Source organism: Taurulus bubalis (assembly GCF_910589615.1).
Source record: "Taurulus bubalis genome assembly, chromosome: 9".
Lineage (NCBI taxonomy): Eukaryota > Metazoa > Chordata > Actinopteri > Perciformes > Cottidae > Taurulus > Taurulus bubalis.
The window spans coordinates 10506287-10530533 of record NC_136597.1 but is presented as its reverse complement, the minus strand read 5'-3'; the positions used below and the strand labels follow the sequence as shown (position 1 = coordinate 10530533).

The following is a 24247-nucleotide window of genomic DNA, read 5'->3' as shown; positions in this document are numbered from 1 at the left end:
TTTTCATTAATTACATTATGTGCTGTATGTGCGTGTGTGTGTGTGTGTGTGTGTGTGTGTGTGTGTAAATTTGTCATTTCAGAAGGGAGGCAGAATGTTCAATATATGCATGTTTTTTAAAGAGCATTGACATTTTTTTGTGGTTTTATAATCCCTCTCAGAATGATACATAAACAGTTATGATGAGACCTTGACACATGATGAGACATCGGAGCGATGCAGTCAGACTGAACTAACAGCAACGTCAAATTAATATGGCTAGCAAAACAAAAGAATATATTGTATGCCATAAGACACTCTCACTGAATGTCTTCCTTCTCATTTGTTTGTCATAGATTGGACTTGTAATCTTCCTTGCATGATGTTGGGCACCGCTATAATTACTACATGCATGACCGTACCATGCATACCATTTTCATTTTAATGTATGGGTAAAACTCCACAAGTAACATGTTCTGATATTAAGAGTTAATTTGATGCAGGACATGTTTTTACAATTTTACATTTTTAAACCTCTAAACTAAAACTTGTAGCAAACATAAGATAAGAGACAGAGTTTTTGTGGAAGATCAGGGCCTTTGATCTATATGAGTGTGTTATATTATATCAGTAAATGTACTATAACTCGGACCATCTGGGGCTTTAAATCAATTCTCTATTATTCCACAAATGTGGGTCATGTATATCATTCATAAGTTCAGTCGGGATCACAAAGTCATTAGTGCCACTCAGATCACTAGCTGATTTTCCAGATCGCCAAATCCACTGTCACCAACTAGAGTGGTGCATTAATACTGCTGCTGATATTGCGGCTGCCACCACTGCGTTGCAACGTGATTCATGGGCAATTAAACCAGTAAACCGTTTCACTATTTCCACGACTCATCAGACATTATGAAGTATATTTCATCACCTAGTGTGTTATCATGTGTGCACTCTAGTCCCCCTTGAGGGTTGTACTTCTGTCCTGCCGGTATGACATGGCTTTCTGATTGGGTTGGGCTCAGTAGTATCACTCATCGACTTTAAGCAGATTTGTATCATGATGCTCTGATCATATTATGTTAGTTGAAATTACAAAAACTAAATCAGTTTTTGTTTTGCACACAGAACATATCAACAGTCATATAATACGTGACAGTTCATTGTCTGCATGTGGCTTTGTAACAGATTACTGTTCTGTTCTATAATATCACTATTATATTCTAAAAATTTATCACCTTTTATGTGCATGTCCAATCAGTGTTGATGGTAAATGGAGTCGATTGAAGCAGCTGCAAAATGTGTTGTTCGTTCTGCAACCAGCATCGTCATTCGACGTGACAGTGAGTTAGATGCAGGGAGAACTACAGGTTTTTGCAGCTTGGATTTCTCGTCTCCGTCTCTGGGTAGCCAGGATGCTTGCATGCTCTTTATGCCACTCAAAAACAAAACCTTTTTGAGTGTCTTTGTTATAATATCCATTGTGTAATTAAAATAAAAACTAATCTTGTTATGGCGTTGTTATGGCATGGATATATCTTACAGTTTTGGCTGACTTGGGTATTTAGTCATATTTATTTGAGCCATAGTATACGGACAAAGTTATGCAGCTGAGAGAGGCCAAAGCTGCAGCTCCGTTAGCCGTGCAAGATGCAATGCATCCTGGGATACACAGGCACTGGCGTATTTACTATATTTACCATGACTACCGATTGGACATTAATTATCTCTTTAATATTAGCATATTGATTCAAACCATATCACCAAGACCCAGAAAGCAGTTTTGACCAGTTCTTGTACTTACTTGTCTTGTCAGTCAACCATAATAAACACTAAAAGTCACATTGTATCCATCACCCACAGCTTTCAGCTTTTGAAAGAAGTAAATACTGAACATTAACAAAACATAGTTATTGGTTGTCTTTGCTGTTTGCGTTCATCATCCGACTTGCACCGTTTTGAAGTGATCAAATATTCTGAACCTTCACTAAAAAAAAAACATTGCCAGTGTGTGTAAATAATTTAAGCCAGCACTCTGCATCTTCATCCAATCAGGCAAATGTAGGAACCAAAGGGAATAGGAGCGCTGTTCTTGAGGAGTACTTCTCTTGCTGCATAATAATACCAACTTAACAATGACTGTAGAGGCAAACTGACTGCAGATCAGTGCTAATATTAGAGGATGTTTTTATGCGAGCAGATCCCAGCAGTTAGGGAGAGAGATGTGGGGAATCTGAGAGGAGCCGATAGGGTGATACATTTTCATTTTACAATGAGAGAGAGAGGCCTTTCAACTGTTATGATCCTCATCAGTCTGACACCTGATGAGATGCTCCAGATATGTTAATTCATACATACATGGGAGTACACACAGAAGAGACACACCACCTGCTTTGACCAGTGAACACTTGAGCCATCGATTTCCTCCTTCATGTGAGCAGTAAAAGCCCTTTGAAGCAATTATGTTGTAAAAGGGACTGTAGACCAACATGAACTGCCTCTACACCGGCCATGATCGGTACAAACTACCTCTCAACAGTTAGAGAGACACTCCACCGGTAACGACCACAAGGCCGGTCCTGAGAGGAGCTCCAGTGGTGGGGTGTATTTGTCAAGCTTGTTGTTAGATGTTAGCAGGGTCTCCTATCCTGGGCTCTGTGCTGGCTTGAGAGTGAATGCACTGAGAAGCTAAAAAAACGTGCGCAGTTGTCACAGGTACTTACTGCACAGACTTGGAGGACTGGGACCTGAACTTGCTGAACTCGCCTGGAGCGGTCCACTCTGTACCCAGCTGAAACACACAAGAGAGGAGACACAGATCAGGGCAAGTGCGAGAGAGCAGGGAATAAGAGCAGTATAAGAAATAACTAAGCACAGTTTGCAACTGCGGAGTATTCGTGAAGATAAAAACCCCAACTTTATGATTGTTAGACACTGGCAATAACTATTTTGGAATGGTCTTGGAGATACAATAACACAGCAGATGAAGAGTAAATTGGAAAACTAAATAATATGCCCCGAGGCAACAGGGAGAGTCAATCAGGAGGCTGGTTCTGATAGGCATGTGAGCAAACAGATGAGTGCTAATGGCTATAAACAGACAGAAAATCAGAAAGAGTCCTTCCCTGCCAATACTGAGACTAAGAAGCCGGCTCATCGGGACACTCGGGGCTCCGGTTTCAGCCCCGCGGTCGAATCAGTGCCCATTCATTTTCCTCAGCAAGCCAACGTGACTAATTAGGGCCCCTGCTGCTGCTGATCCATAATGAAAGAATAAGGCTAAGATCATAGTGGGCATGCCTTTAATTGTTTGTGCTGGCCACACTTCTGGGCTCGAAACTGGTCAGAAAACATTGCGGCGTGTGGTGTTAACACATCACAAGAGCCTTTCAGCTTGTAAATAGCTGCTGATCCTCACTCGGGGTACCACGATGTTTTCACAGAGAGCAGCACACACAATCACGCACACCTACAAGACAATGACATACACACATATGAAATGGCAATCGTACAATTGCACCTCTGAACGTGTTCGCTGGCGCGAGAATAGAGCCACTATGGTAAGAAAACAGGCAGTAATGTTGGCCCAAAACCAACCAGGCCCCTGGCTGTGCCAAAGCCTCTGAGAGTCTCTGTGAAGCAGTTGGCAGGAGAGGAGGACACAATGTGCGCTACTGTGCCTTCACTCCGAAGCCCACAGCATGCTGCTGCCGTAGTACATTTCCACAGCAACAGTTTCCTCACATATTCCTCCTCCGGCACAGAAAGAATGCTGGAAGTTAAATCACCGGGAGAGAATATTCAAATGAAAACCGTGAGTTAGGTCGCAGATTAAGCTCACTAAACTCATTTACAAAATGTACATATACACGATGGAAACCTTTCTCTCAAATCAATACACATTTATTCAAACTAATTATTAATTTGCAGCAAATTACTCTGTGCTGATTTTTCTGAAATAGCTTTGTGAAGTTGAAAGATGTTGGAGAGTGGAGAGCATGTTTACTCGTAAATGATTTGATGCTGATATGGTCTTCGGTAGTTTTTTTTATTGATGTTGTTATTGTGCTTTCCACAAACAAATAGTCTGTGGACAGACTGATTTAGCATTGCACCTGTGCCAGGGTGTATATTCTCTAAAGCAGTGGTTCTCAACTGGTCTGGCTCCGGGACCCACTATCACCACTGAATAACAAGCCGCGACCCAAATGGAGGAACATTCTCAACTTCTCAAATGTATTTAATGAAAAGATGGTGCAGTTTGTACCTGAGATAGTACAGAATATGCATCCTAACACAAAAACAAGTTTAATGATAAACCAAAACGACCAGCTGGTGGCGATGCTATAGAGGGAACTATTCCCTTTTACACTCAATTAGCTGCATTTGAATTAAAACTAAAAAATGCATCTTCAGGGAGGTATTACAACATACATAACAATTCAGAATCTTCAGCCATTTTTAAACAGACTCAACAGTTTTCATGCACAAACAAAAAAGTCCAACCAATAAGAAGTAGTTTCGAAAAGACTCAAATGACCTAACTTTAACTGAGAATACACACTCACTGAATCTATGACAAACACTTTACTATGGAAAAAGTCACTGTCTTGAGGAGCAGTTCAAAAGGATTCATATATACAAAATGTACTTTTCAGTCGGTAAATACTGAAAAACATTGTGCTTTACAGAAAATTAAGCAGCACTCAATTCTCCTCACAACCCCCGAGTTGTTTCCTGTCATGCAGGCAGCGCCATCAGTTGTGAATTTTATATTCAGCAGGCTGTTTAATTTAATTATCCTAAAAATCCAGAGTCTCCCACATATCAGGATGGTTTGACCCAACCTGGCACACGCTGCTGAAAACATGGAGGGACAAGTGCAAAACAAGTTGAAACCAGAGCCCTGCATAAAAAAGTCCCTTCAAAATAAAACCATAAAATAAAATGTTTTTTGCCAAGGTACAGGCCCGCGACCCACCAGTTGAGAATCACTGCTCTACAAGATATCTGGCTATGTTACATTAGCCACCAGGATGAGAATGTCTGTTAAACTCTCCAACCGTGACATGACCCGAGGCAAATTCTCAGACTTTATGCAAGCTGAATACAATAGTTTTTTCACATAGACAGAAAAACTATACCTGTGTACAGACCATAGACTGTATATAAGAAGTGGACGTAGTTGTCACGTCCGCCATTGGTTTGTGGACTGATGTTTTGAAAGCTCTAGTTTACAGACCCGGAGTTGGACGCCTGGACAGACCAATGTACAGGTCGGCGCATAAAGCATGTGTCCATAAAGAGAGCCAACGGTATCCCTCACTGACTGTCTGGAATATCAGTTACAGAGTCCAATCATATTCTAAACATCATGGGGGCAGTAGTCGTACTACCCATTACACTTGTCATTTACTCTCATACATATTGAGTGTGTTGGCTGGTTTTGCATATCATTCAAAAACAGACAATAATACCGCTCAGTTTTGATGCTGATATGCTTAAATCTGGCTTGTGAGTGCTGCAATATTTGTCTTTTGGAGACCAGGCAGCTAAGCAAAACAATTGTATCTGCTCATCAATGCACTGTACTGCAATTAATAATGATCTGCATCAGTCAAAATAGATCCCTTTTTATTTATTTTTTTAATACTTGTGCTTCATGCATGTGTGCAAGTTGTTTTGAAACACTTTGTTTTCTTCATAAATAAATAATAACCGACCCTCATTTAACTCTTGGACCGCTTTAAGTTTTCATTACGTTATGCTCAGCTTGTCCTGACTTACAAAAGGGAAAACTGCAGGAAGTAGTGCAGCAGAATCTCATTCATGCTAGTCTCCTTCAAAAGAATCATCATTAAAATAAACTCGGTGTCACAGTAAAGTGCTGTTGGTTTCTTAAGAGAAGCAGCCGACCTTCAGCGAAAGTTAAAGAACTTTGACAAATCACAGCTGAATGGAGGAACCTCGGCAGCACTTTAACATCTTTTAAAGCAGAAAAAAAGGGAGCTGCGACTTAAAACTTTGCACTGAATATAAATGGGAAACTTGCATTACAATACTGTTGAAAATGTCTCTGTAGTCACTGTACTTGCATGTTTATATTCTCCCTGCGAGTGAAATGTTTTCTCTGGAAAGAGTGGTTGCTCAGATGAAAAAGAGAGCGATCACACAGCAGAGACAGCAATGCAAAAATATTAATCTCGTCAAATCGTGTTTTCTAGTGCTGACTCTAAATACAGTAAATCTATTTCAAGTGAAAAAAAATGTGTACAGGCAGAAAAATGTGTACAGGCAGAAAACATGATCATTTAATTTGTTTCCAAAGAAAATGAAAATTCAGAAGAGAGATGCAACTACAGAGGCAGAAAAATGAAACGATCCCATCTCGATTTAAGAGTTGACATGAAGGTAAATGTCATGTTGAGCTGGATAATAAATTATACTTCTGAGCAGCAAAATTGAAGTGGACTGAGACGTTCAACTTATACATTGCCACACAAGCTATTCTTTAATCCTTTCACTTCTAAAGCCTGACTCCCTCATTCATTATAGTATTTGTAGGAGTTCAATTATGGAACAACACTAACATGAATGTAAGAATGGTTAACTCATTTGGGGTTTTTTAAAAGGATTGTTTATAAAAAAAACTATTTATAAAGATTACAAGTGTGAATGAAATGTATGTACAGTATATATATATATTATATTGAATTAATTATCTAATTTAATTGATAAGAATTTAGGATAGGAATATATAAGCATTATGCTTCTACCTATACCTTTTCAGTCTTTCTGTTTTGTATAATAGATTGTGGCTTTACTTATTGCATTGTAATTATTGACTGAATAAAACACATACTACTACTACTACTACTACTACAACATACGAATGGGTTTCTTTTGTGATTCATGCAACACCTTTGCCCAGCGCACCATACTGAATATGATGTTTTAGAAGGTTCTGAATTCATAAAGTAGCTCATGAACATTCTTTGTATGCCAGCCATTTCCTTCTCATTAATCTGTCATCTGCAGAGCTGCCAACTTTTCAAAAAACCTTAGAGTGAGATTTTGTCGGGGGTGACCAACATTCTGCCGCGCACGCGGCCACACACGTTGGTGGCTCAAATATCAGGAAATTGGAATTATTTTGGCGTTGTACTCATGTTGTACCCATGTTGTACCCATGTTGTACCCATGTTGTACCCATGTTGTACCCATGTTGTACCCTGCATTCTGGTGGTTTGTGGGGCCCAAAGTCGTTGATAGGGGCGGCCTACTGGAGATGGACAACATTGGTTACATTCTGTGAAGCAAAGACATAGCTGATGGTCCACCCCCAGGACATTTTGGTTTAAGTACATGTTATTTCATGAATTTTAGTGGGTGGTATGCTAAAGATGTAGCCTGGTACCAGCCAAATTTAGCCCCGCCCACAACATTTGATCGGTCTGGCACTGCTCCAATGGGTAGAAATTATCCAAAAGCAAAAATTAAAAAAAAATATTGTGTGTGCAGTCACATGGTAATAAAAACAATATCAGTACTCCTTTAAAGGTTTACGCGTTGGTGCCTTGCTGTCGAATCACACTCAAAAGCGGCTTCGTCTGCGAGCGAGTGACGCAAGATCCCCTTAGTACCGGGCCGCACAGAAAGAATGGAGAAAAAAATAATCGCAAAATAGGTTTTATTTTGAAGAATGACCGGATACATCCGTCTGTGCATCTGAGCCTCTTAGTCTTGACACATGTCAAGAGATTACGTGATAACGTTACTCCGAAAATGAAATTTAAATGTACGTTTCAACTCTGCTGGAGTGCCGGTGTTCTGGATTAAATTAATGGCAGAATATCCTGAAAACCTGCAAGCAACATCCAAACCATGAATGTGAATACAGATCGCGATCAGTAGTGTTGCATGCTGCTGGATGTGGAAACCATGAGTGTGTGTAGGGACGCGAGGACTACTATAAATGTCAGTCAGTGATCATTTACAAGTCAGTGATCATTTACAAGTCAGTGATCAATTACATCATGTATTAGAGTAAATTAAATGTTTTCTTTGAGCCATAGAATATAGTCGTGGCCGGCGATCTCAGAGGCCGGGCCGCTTGATGACGGAGGTGGGCCGGCCCAACGCCGTCGGCCCACCGGGGATTTCCCCGGTGTCCCCCATGGCCAGTCCGCCCCCACTTTGGGGTAAATAGGATGTCTATGCAGCGAATAGGTTTACAGATGCGCTCCTTAGCGCCATCTATCGTCGGGAGTTTGAAAAGGAACGAACGCGCCTCGGCCCAAAATCAGGATTTTTTTTTGCCGTGAGAAATTGGTTGTGTGGCGTGAGTGCGTGTGAAAACATGCAAAAGCGCGTGTCACACGGCGAAACCGTGAGAGTTGGTAGCTCTGCATCTGTTGGAACAATCTCCTTTCACAGGGCTTTAGATGCTCTAGAATTCTTTTGAGAAAAGCTGTAAATTGAGGAATTTAAAAACTTGTATCTTCACACAAAAGGAGGAAAGTATTAGTGTCAAGGAGTAAAATCATGTTCCAAAATTAAAGATAGTTTGTCTCTTTTCTACCTCATCAGTTGGTAAATCAGCGGAAGTGAACAATGGCAGGATCAAAGGCATTGTCACAAGGACAAAACACATGCAGTATCTAAGCTTTCCCAGATGTTCTCCAAGGTGCGCGTGCACACGCCGTATCGACATGAGAAACACACACATATGTACAGACACGATTTCTCGCAGAACCATGAGTCATTGCTTATTGAGAGCACCATCTCCTCACCAGAGTAGGCGGGGGGGTAAATCAGAAGGCAAGCAGCCAGGGAGTCGTGCGCACATACACACTTCTTCATATCGCATCTTAAAGCACACCCCCTCACTGACATATTGTCTTATTTTGTTTCTACTTCAGACGTCTCCTCAGAGAAATAAGGCAGGGAACTTGGGGACCAAATTTCTCAAACTTAAAGCAGACAAACAACCCAGCCGCGCACCAGCCACGCTCTAAGTAACCTCTCTCACACAGACACAAACGCACACACTGTGTCTCTGAGTGAAGCTCACCCACATATGCCGGTACCTCAAGAAAACTAATTTCAGATAGCCACTGGCCCTGAAACACCGAAGAATGAAACGCAACACAGGGTCAAGAAATCTAAGAAATATGAGTGTGTAATGGAGCTATGGAGACATTCAACTTATTTTCTATTCCCTCCTTTTTTTCTCCAGATGTGAAGGGAGAAGTAATAGAGAAACAGCTGACCTGTGATATAACTTCAGAGTGTTTTCTCTCTCTTATTCTGTCTCGTTTTCAGCATCTGTTTTTCAATTGAACTTGGACTCCAAAGTTTAGTGTCCACCCCCTATCCTGGTCGCTTTCATGCATGCATTCATGAAGAAACCTGACATTTGGAGAATGGTGGCATTCTTCTTGTTGGAATAATGGCCACACTCCATTTAACCGGGTCCATGCCATGGCCCTGGCATTGTTCATGGTGGCTCTGTATGTGTGTATTTGTATGTCTGTCCCCATCAACGACAGCCATTCATTCATTCATTTGATCGACTTCACACTTGACGGGTGTTTTGCTGAAGGCACCCAAAGTGTTTGATGCAAGTTCTGGAGATCTAGGGGACATATTTATTAGTAATGTGTTACGTACACAGTGTGTAGTTTATGGAGAGGACTGTTGGGTACAGCTCGCTCTCCCTCGCTCACTACAGCACATGAACAGATGTAAAGAAAGAGAGTTTGCAGATCTACTGTACATATTTCTTTCAGTCATTTTATCTACAACCGCTGTGGAGAAAGGTTTTGAATGTTTTGGTTGCCTCCCCTCGAGGTAGACGCTGGTTCTTATTCACTTTAGTCTGGCGTATCATCAATCTGCAGATACTTCAAACTGGCTTGAGTCTGATAATCCATCACAATTATCCTTATGTCTGTTTTTATTGTTGTCAAAGTTACATTATCAATGGCTGGTTATGCATCTGTTGGAGTAGTTTGAATCAAATCTTCTGCAGACACTAATGTAACTGGAAAAGAATAAAAGCAGACATGGACATGTTGCTGGCTGTGATGAATTGCCTCTCAAGCAGATTTAACACTTTTATCTCGGGGGCATCCATTTTCTACTCTGTTTGTTCTTTCCAAATGATTTACTAGATGCACAGATTTGGGAAATTTCAACGTGGAACTTCAACAATGAATGAAATCTATTATAGGCTTGTCGTGGTTTTCAATCCAAAATGTGGTATTTTTTATTTTTAGACAGATGTTGTTACCTGGCAATAAAGCATATGAAAAACACCAGAATGAGTCATGTTACAGCAGACGATATGATTTGTCACAGCAGGCAAAGCACAGGCACGACTAATTACATTAATGATGGCTTCTTTCTATTCGAGCGTCCCAGTAAGACATGACAGTGGGACAAAGAGCCCGCACGCACAATAGAACGACCCTGACAGTGATGAACAGCAAAATGGAATTCAGCCAAAATGTATTGTATTATTCACACCTGGGCTTTTCTCTCTGTGACATGTCGAAATGTCAAAGGTGGGAAAAAAAAGGTCGACAGAAAACTGACCTTTTCCATCCACCGACTATGATGCAGTCAATGTGGGAAAGTGGCTGTTTAGTTTTCACATGTTTTGTTTTCAGATGGTCATTCTGGAGCAAAATTCTTGTATATTAAGAAAAAGTAATTTTCATGAATAACCTTTTCAACTGATATACACAGTTTACTGTTATAATATTGGGTAATAAGATAGGTTGTTTAGTAGTGCCTGTTACCAGTGACAGTCTTGACTGAATGAGAATGAGCAGCTACGGCTGCTGGTGAGTCTCATATTGATTCCACTTCCTGGATGTGTCTGCAAAAACACACAGCCATGAGCACTACACCACTGCACGAATGAACACACACACACACACACACACACACACACACACACACACACACACACACACACACACACTTTGTGCTACTCATCAGGCTCTCTCAAATTTCAGACGAGCTGGTCTGGTTCTGGGGGAAGCTCTGCGGGAGACTGTTGGCGGTCTGATTGAAGGAAAACCTCGTTACAGATTAGCTGAGGGCAAAAGATTTATGCCAAGGCAGGCTAATGGGTGATCCCCACTCTCACACTGCAAAAAAGGAATTTCAAGAAAGTAAAAAAAAGCCTTGTATCAAGAAAATAAGTCATATTTGCCCAAAAAAAGAATATTAATCTTGTTAAGCATGTTTTGATTAGAAAAAATATCTAATTTTAGGAAAGTATGCCTTACTTTTCTTGATTTTTGGCTTCTTTTAAGAAATCTTGTCAAGCAAAAAAATCTGCCAATGGGGTAAGTTTTTTTTGCTTTGATATAGGATGATTTGATTGAATATAAGAATGTTTTGCTTCTTTCTAGAAGGGCTGCCACACGTCTCTCTCTCTCCTCCACTAACCACAGCGAGGTACGTGTGAGGGCCGCAGCTGAGGAACCGACCATAAAACAAGGTCAGTTATGTGTTTTAGGGTCTGTGCAAAAGGGAACTTTTTTGTCTGCATATATGTGTGTTTTGAGTGTGTGTGTGTGTGTGTTTGTGTGAGAAAGACCGAATTTGACCTCTGTAGATGATGTCATCTTTTCATTAGGATGTCCTGCGAGGAATCAGGATATATCAATCACATTTCCAAAGCTAGCCACGAAATGCTGACAGGGGTCTCCACGGAAACGCCATGGACACACTTCAGCACTCTGGTTCTCGTCCTATTACAGCAAAATGTCTCATGGCAGCACATTCCATATATAGCCGGTTCACGATTGAGGAGGACACTGCTGTGACCACCGACATGAAGTGAAAATCATTCACAATACAGTGTGCATTTTAAGAGCAGTGAGTCAGGTAATGAATAGAGCCGGAATAGCAAAATACACTTTAACTCATCAGACACTGACACCGGCATACACGCAGCGAGGTTTCATTATGGTAGGGGGTCAAATTTGACTAATTGCTAATAACTAGTGGTGCAACAGATCATGAAACTCACGATTCGGATAGCATCACGTTTTAGTCACAGATCAGATCAGCACAAAGGAAAAAGGGACCAAATATACTTTTACAGATCACTGATCCCGCTTTTTTGCTGCCGATGCTAATTGCCGATCCTTGATGATCCATATTGGCAGACACAGATCCCTTAGTTGTTTGATTATAGCAGCTGGCATAAAAGGCTCCAGATAATTTTACTTTGTTATAGTAATGTATAGTGTTTTTATCTAATATATACTGTACTTATGTTTTGAAAACACCTCCTTCAAACAACTGGATTCACTTAAGTTTCTCACCAACACTAGATTTTACGAGATTACATGTGAACACATCATGATGAAGTTGAATTTACCTTCACCCAATTTTCACTGAACAGAGTCTAAACGCATCATAATGTAAATGTAAACTTCATCAGTCCTGTCCATTTAAACTTTAAACACGGATTGGTTGTTCACAATGTAACATTATCAGAGATCGGCGACTAGAGAAGCATAAATACTGATGTCCTGATCAAATATATTACACAATATTGGCGAATAACAATCGCTAGTAAAATATTATTTCACACATCAGTGATGGTTAGCGTTAAACTTGAATTAATCCGCGGTTCAACAATGGTGCTTTACACCACTACTACTACTCAAAACATATAGTTACCATCTCCTTGACTTCTTGAAATAACTCCAGCAGCAGCCAAAGCACAAAAAACCTTATGAACCAGTGAGATCAAATAAGCACTGACTTTTTTTTATACAGAGGAATTTAATGCTTCCATCTACTACATTAACACAGATGTATATCCACACATAAGGTGGTTCATTTCCCCTTTAATTATTATATATTTAATTAAATAATTTAACATGTTTGTAATTGCTGTGTAATTATCTAATTTTCATTAACAGCTGTGAGTGATTAGGGGCATTTAAACAGCACCCCAAGTGGGAAGAAAAGTGTTAGACCTCTTTCGAGCTAAAGTTCTTTGAAGCAAGCTTGACAGTAAGCCTTCTTTTCAGATTAGCAAAGCACTGCATTATCTGGTTTTGGGATGAAACCTGTGATGTGCCAGGACATCAGTATAATTAGTATATGAAACCCTAACTTATAAACGTTGCTCAAAATGTAAATAATATTTCAGGCCCTAATTCCAAAAGCAACTTGTTTCTTTTCTTTTCCCCACTCACTCACATGCAGGCAGATGGGTCACACAAAGAGGAGAGTTAGATTTCTATCTGTGAAACGCGATGTGTCTCTGAAGACAGAGGGGCAGCGAGGCCTGTCAGTCAGCCAGTGGCAGAATGAGTGATCCCCGGCCATAGCATCGCTCCCATGCCATCACCTAGATGATATTTCTCCACAGCTAAATGCCACATCAATATTGTAGCCAGCTAATTAATCTCAGCTCCCATGAAACATGGTGACATCTCACATCCTGTTGGAATAAAGACAGCTTCGAAGCTGGACTTTTACTCTTAACAAATATTTGCCCAGAGCACTCATACCCTGTAGTTCAACCCTAAGGGTTTCAAAAGAAAACTTTATTAGTGAAGGCAGTAGCAGCACAGCTTGACGTCTATTCGATTGCGGGCAGAGGGTACTTCAAGGATACATGGAAAAGGAAACAATTTTTCACAGGATGTTCGACAGGAGGATTTAAGTGTCCTGCATGCTGGAGGTGAGTGATAGCCTGAGTGTCCGGGTGGTGACATGAGGTAGCGGGTGATTACTAAAGACAAACAAGGTCAAATTGCTCAGTGTCCCACCCATTGCTGTAAGGTTGAGCAACTAGAAATAACTGTCTCAGCATGGATGTTAGATAAAAAGTAATACTAGTCTCATAGCTTTTGAGCCTTACAATACAATTAATAATTAGAGAATATGTTCCCATATCCAATATGTTGCTGTGTGCATGATTGTGTGTAAAGAAAGGAATCCATTAGATGCCATGTAGAGCTACGAGGAACTCTTAATAACTGAATAACAAATTTAGATAATAAAGTGTCTCTAATGATAAGGATTTGACTTCCCAGCACATATTGTGCTTTCCCAGAGGTTTATAATATATGAAGTGTTTGAAGTCATGACATTGAGGAGTCAGAAACTATTTAGGCCCCAGGTGATTTAGCTTCTTCCTGCTGTAAAAGCTTGTTGCCAAGCAATATTTGTTAAAGCCAGAGACTGTACTTTGAAGCGTATACTTTGTGTATTTGGTGAGAATCACAAAGCATAAAATAGTTTGAACCGGGATCTTTAGTGGATCGACTCTCTTTGTAGTTCAGATATTATGCAAGAATGCAGCGCAGCCTGGTGCTTACCTGTCCTACATAGACCAGCAGTCTGGCGTTGAGAGGACTCTCATCAGGACTCAGCCAGAACTCAGAGTTATCATCAGACGATACCGAGAACTGGAAATCACCTGGCGGGGGGAAACATGATCAAAGTGTACGTTGGCGGAAGTAGACATGATCCCAGATAAGTATAATCTGAATGTAATCGGATAGGGCATGGCCCCATGTAATAAATTCGTAGGTCGAAAAATGCAAAAGAAAAAATGGATGCCCAGACTGCAGTGGTCAGACATGACACATTTGGCCGCAGTGATATCTAAAGAGAAAATCATTTCTAATCCATATGTAGCAACTATGTGAATGTAAATTAACATTTGAGCACAGATCTAGATGGGCAGCCAGTATAGTTATTAAATTAAGATCATCTTTCAGTGCAAAAGCAGATACTCAGGATACTTCAGGATTATGCGGAAAATGTCAATTTTGTCTGACAAAACTATCAATAGTAGGAGCTCCATGAAGCTAACTTCCCCTCAGCTGATGCACACCTCAAGTCACTGCTTATGATACTTTCTTCTGGTGTAGTAACAGTAACAATATAGTCAACAGTTCATGTCAGTGTGACTTTGTAGTTGTTTGCTTGTTACAGTATGAATATAGTACAAATCAATATTATATTACAGTGTGAAGGATTATGTCAAACTGTCATACTAAATGCAAGCGTTACCTGTTGATATCTAAGTATAATATACATATTACATCTTGTGTCTATCTAAATCAGAATGCTAGAAGAGCCACTGCACTAGTGGCCTATGGATTGAGTGCAGGTCATGAGTCATGACACTGAGCAGTTTTTATAGTCTGTAATCTGGATAACCTCCAAGCATTTCTAAGCGGCTAACTCAGGTTATTTAACAGTCAATCAACCCACAATAGCGTGTAAAGGTTGCGCCTGGCAGTGTGAGGTGAAGGGTTCTTATTAGAATCCTGAAGACAGCATGACTTTTAAACCATCAGCTGGAGAGAGCCATAACACCAGCAAAGGCCACGTAAAAGACTAAAATGAACGTTAATCTAATTAATAACGTCGTATTGTGCAATTTGTGTAAGGGCACTTGGGTGTTCAGGCCTTTTCAGTTACTATAGCAACTGGACTCTAGGGTAGGTCCACGAGGGTTCCACAATGAGATTTAGCTGTGAGATGCCTGGCATTCAGCCCAAAGAAAAATGTGAATATTCACTATATTAGTGGCTCTCAAGAGCTTGGATTGAGAGGGCTGTGGTAATTGTCTACTCGTGTAAAGGACACATGCTCCAAGGCCCTCAGCCTCAGAGGAAGGACTCGCTAATAAGAAGAGCTAGTTACCATCTCTGTATGGGTGAAGGAAGCCAAATATTCTCAGGCCATAGTTCTTCCACTTGGGAGCAACTGCCAGCTTCTTCAGTGTGGTTCTGGTCTGCAGAGAGAAACAGGCATACAGTCAGACTATAGATGAGGCAGTTGTTGGATTCATACATACTACGTATACATAATACGATTCAATATATCGTTTCATGTGAGTGTGAACCATATACTCTAACTCACCATTCTCTAATCCAGCCTATTCTAATAAATCATGGAGTTAAATTGAGTTTAATTAGGTTAGAGCCCGAGGATTCTGCGGAACTCAATGATCAAAATAAAAAAAGAAATCAGCTGTAAAATGCAGAATATCATGGAATTTGCCAAAATGTGTGTGCAATTTATGAAAATAAGCATTTTGCAGAGCCACTAACAAAAACAATTAATGAATTTTCCAACGGCCCTGATTTAATTAGGTAGCTGGAGACAGTTGATAAAATCTATTAGTAACAGTGACATCTCATTAACAACATAGACAATCACCCGCTAGAAATAAAAAGCCAACTTCTCTCCGTTTGAAGATAAAGATTGATTGTTTCAAATGTCACTTCGCCTGCTCTGTTATACATACGTGAGGGTAGTGAGGGAAGTGCAGGTTCTTCCTGAGTTGGGCTGTAGAGGAGCCACACCAGTCCTCAAACACATGCAGGTTGGCCTGGCCCTTATACTGCCAACACACAATCACAGAGAGAGAGAGAGAGAGAGAGAGAGAGAGAGAGACACAGACAGACAGACAGACAGACAGACAGACAGGTTAGTGTGGGCTGCAACAACAGCATCACATTAGCTCTTAAATAGGCAGGTTATGCTTCAGCACTTCAGCTACTGGAGGTCCCATCCTGACAGCAAAACTGCCATTTGCACTGGTTCCAGTAGATATATTTTCACCCTCAAATGTACATTATTTCTGATGCCTCTCCACCATTGCAGGGAGAAATGAGCTCTTGGTGAAACATATGACTGCAGCGTGACGTTTCCAATGTTCTCACTGTCCTGAATAAGAGAAGGTGACAGAGAGCTCGTCAGGAGTATCCGCGGAGGGGAGTGGGGGGGGGGGAGTGTGAACTGAGAATGTCTGGAGCAGTTTGTCAAGAGCTCATCCCCAGCCCATAGTCTGACATTTGTCTAAATTACACAGGGAAATCACAGGACACAGCAAGGACAGATGGTGAAACCAGTCTGCCTGGGGTATAGTTTCCTCACACACATGCATGGTTCTGCTCATACGCGAGAAGAGATGACACTTCAATGAGTTGCGAGTCACACTGCTTTGGAAGTGCAGTCTTTTGTATCACATACAATGTAAAAAAATACTATATATATATATATATATATATATATATATATATATATATATATATTCTACGAAGCAAGGCAAAGATGACTATTTTTCACATCCTTAAACACAAACACTCACCACAATATACATTGTGTGGTTCAGAAAGTGAGACACGCACCATTAAGCATGGCATGAGGTCTAGAGAAGCGACTGCATGTGCAGATGCATGTTTTCACATGTGCACACATGCACAACGCAACCAACAGTACGCATCGGGCCGTAGGGGGTTGTCTCAGGGATTTAATGACCTGAAAACTTTTCATACTGGACGATCAAGCAACTGCACCAACGCACATATGCCTTCTTTAATACGTGACAGCCGTCCCAGCAGGATGCCACTATAATGCCGCCATAGATATTTAGAACATCACACAGAGCTTGAGACGTAAGCCGCCTTTCACCAAATGAGACCGTGCTCGAGACCGGGTTGCCTGCTCGGATCAAAGCAAACGCTGGCTGGATAAAGGTAGCTGTTCTGCGTGTGAAAGCGACTGCTTGCTGTAAAGTCCACAAGTGTGAGCTGTCAAACCAATCAATCAATCAGGAAAGTGAGCGTGACCTCTTGCCAAAAAAACACACGCATAACCGCAAAGCCTGTTGTGCTTTCATCAGAGGGATTAGAGGGGTGAGACGGGGAAGCCTTTCGGGGTAAATACCTCTACATGTCTGTAGAAAGACGTGGATGGAAGGTGTCATGCTCCTTCAGCATTGCAGAAGGAGCATAACAGATGATAATAACAGATGGCCTGACTCCAAGTGGTCATTTACATTTATCTCCCGCCTCTGTACGGTCAACTAAGTGCCCCGCACACTGACGGCACGGCAATTACGGCTCATGCATTAACCATGGTATATTTTTGTTGAGCAAACATGTCAGTTCAAAGCAGTGCCACTCCCGATTTGATTTCTTGGCTTTCCGTGTGCATGTTGTTTTTCTTTTCTTTTCCTCCTGCAGAAAGACTGGTGCTAATGAAAAACAAAGACAGAGAAACAGGGATTTTGCGGAGGTCAGCGGATTCGAATCAGAGGAGAGCGGGGAGTGGAAAGAAAGATGAGCGAGAATGTCTAATGTTTCAAGAGAGGAGTGGCAGAGAGGGGGAATCACAGCGAGGTTAGAGAGATGTTGCTCGTCCCTGTGTAAATATGTGTCATGTAAAAGCCTTTAATAGATTTCCTCTGGGTTTTAAAAGCAAACCTTTATCGGCCCCCTCCTCACCCCTACTGTCACATAGCAATAAGAGGCCAACTTTAAAAGTCTCTAATTATTCACATACATATCCCTGTGTAGCCCAGGAGAGGCCACATGCTGTAAAGTCAGCTTTCTGCTCGGGGCTGCTTGTGTATAATTGATTCTATTTTCTAGGTGACAGCGCAGAGAGAGGTCTGTCTGTGCTGCGGCCTCAACACCATGTGGAATGAAGCAAGAAGGAAGTTTTTTTTTCTTCATCTTTAACCTCACCCTTTGATTTCTTTGCTTCCCTGACTGCTAAATTTTCTCTTGCTCATGTTATGTCATTTGACTTTTTCCCAGTGAGTGCTGATTCTGTCTCTCTCAAAGCCTTCAGTGCCACTATCCCTAATGTTGTCTCCTACTCCCTCTGACCTCCTTAGTTCTGCCTCTCCATCCCTCCATCTCTGTCTCTGTGCTGCCAGATGCTGTTGATTGCTCTACACTCTGTCTTTAGATTCCCTGAGCTCAGCTGTCGGCTGTCAGTTTCCTGCTCTTTCTCTCTCTATCATCTATAGTGTCGCACACATTAACAGTTTGTATGGAGATGGTGACTTGCGTGTTCTTTTTTTGTTTAGACACATGCTTGATTGTGCTGTAGCAGTTTGTGTCTTCTCAAACGACATCTTTTTCACAACCATGTCAGCTCACATTGCCATTCGTTAATTGGCTTAAGAAGAGACAGAATGACTGCTGCTGCTGCTGCCGTCTTTCTTTCTTTCATCACTCTCATTTGATTTCCTCTGATCTATAATCCAAACCCAGAGACAGACTCCTGTGCTGTCCTGCAAGCATGGACTCGGAGTGTAATCCACAGACTTGGAAAGGTTAAGAAAGCATTGAAAGAATCCTGCAGCTCACCTGTCCTTGAGCAATACACCAAACCCCAGTATTGAATGACAGCTCTGCCATGAAAGAGCGATGTGTTTGTGTTTGAATGAGAGGCACTGCAGAGCATGTTGTCGTGCTCACAGGGAAAAAACGCTCAGCAAGTGCCATCTACTGTGTTTGCCTTGCAATAAATAGATATGTCTCGTACTCTATTAATGCATATTTGATGTAAACAAATACTTGTACATAGGTATCATGAGCTGAAGAAGTCTGGAGATTTTCACATTCCTTATTTCATCTTTTTGTCCATGTATCTGTTGTTGTCAGTCTCTCTTGAGACAGAAACATTGTGTCCTACCTTGTCATTTGTATCTCCCTTCCTCTCATCACACTTTAGAGGTAGTCCCAATAACTGCCCTACATAATGTATAGTCTTAAGCTACCACAAATACAAAGCAACAGAGAACCTACAGCTCAGATTGCCATTAATAAGAGGGGATGAGAGGGATGCCATCTGCCAAATATGAGGAGTGAGGCAAGGAAAGACAAAATAGGGGAAATGACAAGTGCACGGGATAAAAGCTGAGCAAGAAAACAACAAGTGATTGATAAAGACGTTAACAAAAATTAAATATACTGCTCAGCTTAAGCGTCTTCTCTAAACGGCACTGTTACTGTCTTGCCTATTTTCCTCCACATAACCACATCTCTGCTGCTCTCTAATGTCTCCTCTCTCTCGCCCATCTGCTCACTCTATCAAACAGACCAACAAATCAGACTCTCTCTCTTCTCTCCATCTCTCTCTCTCTTCTGTCTCCCTCCTCATCCAGTAGTCTGTCCCTTTCTCAAAAATCTGGTGCAGCCTTCTGCGTTCCTGCTGGCAGCGAGGCACTGACAAATGGCCGCTCGGCACACCCGCTGACGAGCAATCGCACCAACTGACACTGTAAATCCCTTTTGGATAAAAAAAAAAGAAAAGAAAGTGAGGCAGGATGTTCCTGGCAAAGACACACTGGGGTATATACAATAGTCCTCAGCTTGCTCCCACAGGGCATATAGGAGAGACAGCATTAGAGCTCACACAACGCATACTATACTGCGGTTTTACTGAGCGGTTATGCTGAAATGTAAATGTTGAACGAATGATCACAAGATATATGTTACATGCAAGTTATTCCCTCTGTGGCTATGACGGGAAAGTCATTGCTTAAACATATTCTATGAAATCTCTTCATCTGAATTCATAGCGGCCATTTAAATAGTTCAATGCCTATCTCATCTTCCTCAGCCCATTAGGAAGTCAGGAAGAAGGAATGAAAAGAAACTGGGATAAGTAGCTCGGTACAACAAGGAAAAAGGGTTTTTTTTTTCTCCAAAAGGTACAGAGGTTTGAAAAAGGAGATTATATGGAGAGATAATGAGAACTCATTTCCCACAGAGGAGAGCAGCAAAAGCATAGAAGGCAAGGTTCATATGATCTAGATTCCAGCCTCATCAACTACTGTAATGAGGATTTGTATAATCTGCCATCTGTCCTACAATTACATGTCTTCTTATAGCATGAGGGGGATGGATGTGGCTGCAGTGGATACGTTGCACTGAGGAATGTGAGACAGAGAATCTCCTGCAGCAAGCTGTTGATCGCTCTCATGACCGTAACGAGAAGTCGGGAATAGACAGACAGATGAGAGAAAGATGGACTGAAGGAACGGTGAGAAGAGACAAATACCACACTTCTTCTCCTGCGTCCTCCCACAGTCTAGCCAATCTCACGTTACTGTGAGAGGACGGGAGGGTCGGGGACGAGAGGAAGATCTAACTGCTACTCCAGTCGTGTGACTGCATGTGTTTCTGGGTGAGGACTCAGATGTGACGACTGCTCCCACCTGAGTCATGGGTCTGTGTTGTGCCACTGTATCTTCCTCACTTCCCTCTTGAGGGGTAAATAATAAACCGGCCAAATATTCAATACCACAACTCCAGTTTTGATTTTCACACTACATGAGCCAGAAAACCAGACATTTGAGCCGTTCAGTTCTCCAGGACTGAACGGCTCCCTGTGCACAATAGCACTGTATTAATGATTATTGCACGTATGTATAATACATGTAAGATGATGTGTTCTCTTTGGCTTTAATATGGAACAGTACACATGTAAAGAAATCATTAAAAGCCCCCCCTGATATCAAAGTAATCCCTTTTACTTTCATTTTCTTTCTGCTCCTGACTAGATAAAATTGTTCATTATGCTCAAAATCCTCTCTGGATCCATGTCGGCTTTTCTGCAAATGACTGTTTATCCCTTCATGACTGGCTACTGCTTGACTCTTAAAAAGTGGGCCAGCTTTCTCTCTCTCTCTCTCCCTGTCGCTCTGATCTCCATCCAGTGTCAGTATCCTTGACATGTCAGTGTCCTTGACAGACAGAGGATGTCCACTCAACAGCTGCACGTCTACACTAATCCACAGTCACCTCTGAAGGAGTTCACTGACTGGTAATCAACATTAAATCACCAGTAGTGGCTGAAAACCACCTGCTAGGAAAAACACAGGAAGGTCTCACAGCAGTTCATAAAAAAAAAATTGCATTCCTTCTCTGTTTTTATTTCTATCCAGGGTTCCAGACTGTGACTATTTAGTTGCATTTTGCGACTATTTTTGGAGACACTGTGTCTAATATATACAGTACATATTTGTATAACTTGGAGTATCAATGCTAGTTAAAAACAAATAAACAATTCATTTGAAATCATCATTGTAAATCATGTGAAACAACGGGAGGGAGCGAGAACTTAGTGACATTTATCAGTGATGCGCAACTGGAGGTGGACGGGGGCTGTGACAAGCGAGAACAATTATCATTATCGGTTTGGATAGTTGTTGGAAGCACCTGAGCGAGAGAGAAAGAATTCTACAAATTATAATGAACTATTTCACTTAATATTTGTTTCTCTTAAAGCATTATGTTGCTTTGTGACTTTTCCTTTAAAATATTATAACACATTGCTATTTTTATCATTTTGTATATAAACACATAGACAAAGAGTTGCGTCGCATGCCTATTAAGTGTTCGCCAAAATGTAGTGCTGCTGGTGCTCTGAAGGTTTTCAGTAAGGAGCACCAGAGCATCGAGTGGGAAACGTTAGTCCGGAGCCCTGCTGTCTCTCTTACAAGTTAGAACTAAAGTGAGCAACCTATTCCTTTTGCTTGCACTGAATGCATGCTGGATGACCTCTGCCAGTCTGTGACAACCGGCATATGGCACCACTCTACCTCCACCAGCCCGACTCTACGCCGCCGACGGTGCCAGCTCAGTAGCCCCTCAGACCTCGGCCATCTTGGCCGTACACCAGGAAACAAGTTAGAACCGGTAATTAGGAGAAATAGCGAGTGAGTAAAGCGCTGCTGCGCTCCATGGTTTCTGACAGACTCGGCTTGGGTTTGAGGATACAAGAAGTCTGACATAAGAAAGGAAGAGATGTTTGAGAATACAAGTTCATAAAGACATATGAAACATTTTATAGATGTATACTAGATTCCCAGAATATTCACAGAAAATAAATGGCATGTAGCTTTATGAGTGGGCTGGAAATGAGTCAAAGAAATGGCATGTTGACTTTACAAGTGAGCTTTGACGCCTAATGTAAAATGTAGTTTGTGTGGATGTTGCAAAATGTATTTCCCTCTGATGTTGCTTGGCTTCTCCAAGCTAAATCATAAATAATACATTATGTTTGGTCAATGAAATCAAATCGTGTCCTGTGGTTTAAACAGTTTTCACATACAAAATGATACACAGACAGCTCAGAACAGGATGTTCATAATAAAGAGTCTTGCTGTGCTCAGGCCATGAAATCAATTTACATTTGTGCAATTTGTCCACATGGTCCAGATTCAGATAGCTTGTTTGGCTGCAGTCCTAGCTTGGCTGTTTCACATCAATGTGACGTCTCGTTTTCTAAGTAGCACCATTTTAAATTATGCCAAAATCATCGTCAACAAGTACATGCAGGGCCCAAAATATTCAGGCAACAGATGTTTCTAGGCCAGATAATTGAGAACAGATATCATCCACATTTGGCCATTTCCAAAGCCAAAATGACGACATTTGTCATGTCTAGCAATTCAATTGCCTTTGCTTGTAGTGTTAAAAACAAAGTAAGAAATTATGAGAACGTGGGTTCATGAATGTATTTTAGCGTTTTGATGTAACGTGTTGCTGACAATATTGCTGACAATAGTCCATCTTAAGTATTGTATTGTACACAAAGACATCATTATATACATGTGCTAGTCCAATTTTGACAAAATAACCTAAACTAGTATAATTCTACAGAACTCTACAATTATCAAAACATCTGACTTATAGCCTTGGTTTGTATGAATATCAGAACATCATCTCACTATATTCTCAGTTTTTTATAAGTATCAGAACACTGGCTAACATACCGCTCTATAGTTTGTATGATATCAGAACATCGGTTAACTTACAGCCCTGAAATAACCCTTGACTCATCCCCTATATATATATATATATATATATATATATATATATATATATATATATATATATATATATATATATATATATATATATATATATATTTTTTTTTTTTTTTTTTTTTTTTAAAACACCCCCCTCTATGCTAATGCTACATTTAAACACTCCCTCCCCACCATATGCTAAATTTAAAAACATACCTACTATTTTTTTCCTTCCTCCTGTTCCCTGGGTCCTGTTTTAACAGTATGTGGCCCCCATCACCCGGAACGTACCACTAGATGGATGAGACAGAAAAAAAGTGCTTCCGCCCCCACCCCTAGACCCTCCCTGAGCCCTCACACCTACATGTGACTCACCGCCCCTCCCCCACGTGCCACCAACTTTGAAAAAAAATGGGTTCCGTTTTTTTTTTTTTTAAATATGGCGTAATTTGGTACGTTTAGCGCCATTTGGTACGTTGCGGCCACATGCGGTACTGTACCGTACCAATAGTATACTACTACTGTGCATGTGTAAACTAGTACTACACGCATGAATAAACACTTGTGCACCCTATTCTTTTTTAACTGATAATGCTACATTGTAAAAAACAAATGGAAAACTGTTCCGAGGAGAGCTAGTTTAGT

General features: G+C 41.0%; 1 protein-coding gene across 1 annotated transcript in view; it reads right to left on the bottom strand.

Moving 5' to 3' along the window:
• b4galnt4a (beta-1,4-N-acetyl-galactosaminyl transferase 4a) overlaps positions 1-24247 on the bottom strand; it is a gene marked incomplete at its 3' end in the record, with an annotated part of 125543 nt that overhangs the window by 30433 nt on the left and 70863 nt on the right. Inside the window, exons 4-7 of the mRNA XM_079223866.1 lie at positions 16292-16387; positions 15685-15775; positions 14346-14446; positions 2706-2773 (exon numbers count right to left, since the gene is read on the bottom strand). Of these exons, the coding sequence (XP_079079992.1) occupies positions 2706-2773; positions 14346-14446; positions 15685-15775; positions 16292-16387 (356 nt within the window). The remainder of the gene's footprint in view (positions 1-2705; positions 2774-14345; positions 14447-15684; positions 15776-16291; positions 16388-24247) is intronic.